The sequence below is a fragment of the Austrofundulus limnaeus genome, unplaced genomic scaffold (genome assembly GCF_001266775.1).
Source record: "Austrofundulus limnaeus strain Quisiro unplaced genomic scaffold, Austrofundulus_limnaeus-1.0 Scaffold2379, whole genome shotgun sequence".
Lineage (NCBI taxonomy): Eukaryota > Metazoa > Chordata > Actinopteri > Cyprinodontiformes > Rivulidae > Austrofundulus > Austrofundulus limnaeus.
Window position 1 is genome coordinate 8,553 of NW_013954781.1, and position 4,661 is coordinate 13,213.

The 4,661-nt window shown below is 45.8% G+C and overlaps 1 protein-coding gene across 1 annotated transcript in view; it reads right to left on the reverse strand.

Annotated features, from left to right (window-relative positions):
- Positions 1-2,021: 2,021 nt before the first annotated feature.
- The window catches only part of strn3 (striatin, calmodulin binding protein 3), a 12,580-nt gene continuing 9,940 nt past the window's right edge, over positions 2,022-4,661 (reverse strand). Inside the window, 5 exon segments of the mRNA XM_013999624.1 lie at positions 2,022-2,756; positions 2,840-2,926; positions 3,855-3,962; positions 4,045-4,185; positions 4,361-4,528. Of these exon segments, the coding sequence (XP_013855078.1) occupies positions 2,587-2,756; positions 2,840-2,926; positions 3,855-3,962; positions 4,045-4,185; positions 4,361-4,528 (674 nt within the window). The 3' untranslated portion in view covers positions 2,022-2,586.

A 4,661-nucleotide genomic window follows, 5' to 3' on the forward strand; every position in this document is an offset into this window, starting at 1 on the left:
TTATTTTAACTTTTTTTTTTTTATATAAAAACAGATTATAAAAACTAGATTTATTCCACACAAACAAAAATAAGAAACTAAAGTAGAGCTCTAAACGTCTGAATCTCCTCCCCGCTTCATAACGAGGCTTTACAGGACGAGCTCTGATTGGCCGACGACGTCCAATCAGCTCAAATCTCATCAGAAATACAGAATATCTGACTTTTTTGAAAAAAACAAAACAGTTTAAACCCCAGATATTCAGATGAATCAGACGGTCGGTTCTACAGCTTTAAAGGAAAAATCCCCCGAAGGTTAAAAACATTCAGTCTCGTTTCTGTCGGACCTTTCAGTTCTGGTTCTGAAATGTTTTTGTCTCTAGAACACCAAACAGCTGATTCAGGTTCTAAATCAGCTGTTTGAAGAAAATTTAATTTATTAAAGTCGGGTCAGCTCCAGAAGCTGGGTTCGGACCTTCTGTGCGTAAATAAAAATGTAAAAAACGCAGAATAAAGACGATTAAATCCTCACAGATAAATAAGCCGGTGCCCCTCAGTTCTCAATGGGAAAAGTGATTCAGTTAAAAGTTTGTTTTTCTCTTCCTGAAGTCTTTCAGATACACGTTAAAGAGAAATTTACTGATTATTTTACAAAAAATTAGTTTAAAAAAACAACCAATAATCCCTGCAGTCTGGTTCAGTTCATATTATTTACTATCACAGGAACCTTCAAACATTCAGCCTGTTTGAAAAGATCAAAGAGCTGTTAAAGTTTATTAAAGATTATAAAGTTCATGGGACTGCAGCCAACCTTACAGGATGGACGCAAGAAGAAATGCGACCCCAMGTTGATCAAACGGACAGGAAACCATCTGAAAACCATTAAAGCTGAAATCTAAAGTGAAACACTTTCTGATCGTTCTGAAGACGAGCAGGAGGAAAACACAGGAAGTCACCAAAAAGTACGGGACTCTTATTGTGAAAGGGTACCAACAGATRTATCCACGTCAGTGTCTGAGTTTGTTTTATCGTTAATAAATAAAACCTCAGTAAAGAGAAAATAAATGTCTGAAATTTTCTCAGTTAATTCAAAGTTTTCACTGGACGCTCATCTACYATTCAAGATGGCCGCCACAGCTTTAATCAACTTCATTAAATACAAATACGGCTCTAACTCAGTCAGATTTACAGCTAATAAACTAAAATGTGGTGTGGTAGTAGCTGAGAGTCATCTGTATGATGTGGTGAGAGCCAGAACTAAAACTGTTGAGTGGTTGCTACATCCTCGTTGCAGGAGGCTACATCTATTCCTGAGCTAGCTARTGATCTGATTAATGATAAAACCACCATCTTATCTATGCTAGTCGCTAGCCTTGCTGATGCTAACACCAGATTATCCATGCTAGTTGCTAGCATCTCCAATGCTAACAGCTTATCCATGCTAGTTGCTAGCCTCTCTGACGCTAACACCAGATTATCTATGCTAGTCTCTAACCTTTCCGATGCTAACACCAGATTATGCATGCTAGTTGCTAGCCTCTCTGATGCTAACCAAATCATCCATGCTAGTAGCTAGCCTCTCTGATGCTAACCAAATCATCCATGCTAATAGCTAGCCTCTCTGATGCTAACACCAAATTATGCATGCTAATTGCTAGCCTCTCTGATGCTAACACCAGATTATCTATGCTAGTCTCTAGCCTCTCCGATGCTAACACCAGATTTTCCATGCTAATAGCTAGCCTCTCTGATGCTAACACCAGATTATCCATGCTATATCATTAATCAGATCAATAGCTAGTTTAGGAATAGATATAGCCTCCTGCTACAAGGATGTAGCAACCACTGGTCTTAATTTTGTCCCTCATACCTTGCCATACAGCCTCAGCACATCCTCTGAGAGCGAATGGACCACACCAGAACTTCAGTTAAAACTGTGGTTCTCAAGACAGCGGACGATCCGWGACTTTTATTCTGTTATTTCTTTACTTTTCTTTCAGTCACAGAAATAACAGAAGAAAATTTAAACTGATCACTTCTTCACAACCAGATTTATTTTTTSTGATTACAAAAATAAAAGCACTAAAACCTGTTTCCTCCATCAGACTTACAGTAAAATAATCTACACTTATAAATCAAGCTGCTTCAGCCTTGATTGTTTTAAATATTTTTTATAACGAGTCATAATTTAGTTTAAGCTCCTGCCGAAGTGACAGATGTAGTGAAAACAAAGCTAATGACGCTGCAAGCAGCACGGCTGTTGTGAATAAATGTGCGTCAACGCTCCTGACGTCGGGGGAGTTTTTCTTTAAGCTGCTGGATCTGTCTGGTCTGGATCAGGAGATTGCACTACAGTTAAACACGAGGCGGTGGGAGACGGGCAAACTAAAGTTTGGACAGTGCAGACTGCCGTCACAGCTGCAGCTCCAGGGTTTCAGTCTGCTGACTCCACCTGCAGGCTGTTCGGACCCTTTAGATTCTGGGTTCAGACCTGAATCCTGGCTGCGTGGGACCGGACTGGATGGGTCTGGATTGGACCGTTTGCTGTTTTTAGTTCCTGCTCCGTCTCTTGGCCTGCGGTCGTCTTCCTCCTCCTCCTRTTCCTCGTCTACACYTAGACCCGGGCGAGGGCGTCGGCTCCGGCAGAGGCYATGTAGGCCTTGGAGGGGTGGAAGGTCACGTCGTAGATGGCCTCCTCGCTCTTCTTCCGGTGAGCCGTGATCTCCTGGACGCAGGTCTTGCTGTCCAGGTTCCACAGGCGCAGGGAGCAGTCGTGACCTGAGGAGGAAGAGGAGCAGAACGTCAGCGACACGAGGCGCTCGGACAGGAAGTCATGCGGGGAAAGACGCCAGGAGACTCACTGCCGGAGATCAGGTAGATGCCYTTTGGATCCACAGCCAGACTGGTCACTGCGTCCAGGTGGGCCACCATGGCGTGGATCACTTTCCCTGCAGGACGGATTGATTCGATCAGAGAGAAACTCACTCACTGTGGAATAATACACTCTGTGGGACACATGTCACTTTAGTTTTTAATGATCACCTGCAACACCTGCATAATGTTCTGCTTGGCCTTCAGAGGACCAGGACGTGCTTTCGCTCTCTCTGGACTTGTCTGACTCCTGGGGCTGGAATCTGATATGCCAGCACCACTTTCCATCGAAAACATGGAAGATCTTTATTTAATTGGATTTCTGATAACTGGATTCCTGCTGATCGGCGGAGGAGGGTTCCAGATTTATCGAAAAGTGAAAGCGACCCTGACAGTTATCGGGCCTTTGAAGAGCTGTCAGGRGCACTTGAAGGATTCTGCCAGGTTGGTAGCACACAGACTCTCAGCTGGGGGAAAAATTTGCAAACTGGATGTGACTGATGATCACAGCTCAGGAGCGACCCGTATGGCCACAWCTGGGTGAGCTTCAGACGGTGAGAGGCAAAGAATGACCGCAAATTCGGCCGACTGGCTTTTTTTTAAGCCACCTCAGAGTTTGCAGTAAAGACATTTCAAAAGCAGCAGAAAATTCAAGGCTGCTTTGTTCCAAAACAATTGGATTACCTATCTGGCTCCCAGCGGCACGGCCTTGAGGGCAGTGCTTATCTGAACTTCCCCAGGATGAAATGTCAACTAAAAGCAGGATTCGCTCCCACCCCCATCACCTGTGTGTGTTGGACCTTGGAACTCAACTGGCTGAGGAGGAAAAACTCTGAACTTTAGCAAACTAAGTAGAGACAATAACATCATGTGACTCTGGATTGGCCCAGGGTTGGGCCTAGCATGGACCCCCACCCTCCCTCAACGTCACCTACTCCTCTGAYCCTGRCCCATTTTACCTCCCCTTTATGTGTTATCTGACCTAAGCCCCCCTCCCCCACTCACCTGACTTGTTATCAAAGAACTTGATCTGTCGATCCTCGTGAGCGGTGATGGTGACGGGCAGCGTGGGGTGACTCACCACCTTGTTGATGTGATTCAAACCCGGGACYTCTGAGCCAGAGGAGGGAAAAGAAAAACCTGAGTCAAGTCTGAACCGGTCTCAGCGGGTCACCTGACCTGTTGGTGCTCTTACTGCTGTCGCCTTGACCCTTCAGCACCAGTGCCATCTGGGAGGTCTCCAGGTCGTAGACCACCACGTCTCCGGTGTTGAAGGACACCACCATGTGGGCGGGGTCACAACCGTTGAAGTCCACCGAGGTGGGYACCCCGTGTTCTGCAGGTGGACATATGAAGGAGAACCATTACTCTTTTTAAAGAAACTGTCATCGGGACCGGAAAGGAGCGGTTCTAAGGACCCAGCTGCCATCAGACAGTTTACATTAATGAATAATAAAGCCCAGGCTGGGTCCAGGTCTGCTGCTGGGGGTCCGAGCTCTCGGTGGTCTCACCTGTGTTTGTGTTGAAAGTGCTGATGCAGGGTTCTTTCTCCGCCGGGTTCCAAAGCTTCACCGTTCCATCGGCGGAGCAGGACAGGAGGCGGTTCTTGATGCCGCTGTAAGCCAATCCCCACACGGCGTCCGTATGCCCCGCCCATGATCCCGCCAGGACGCTGGAGTCTGATCAACAAGAGAAGAAGAGTCGTGTTTATTAAACAAGATGCTTTATTGACAGGAAGTCATTTTGGTTCAGCAGAAGAAATGATCTGAGATGGATGGATGGATGGATGGATGGATGATGGTTGGATGGATG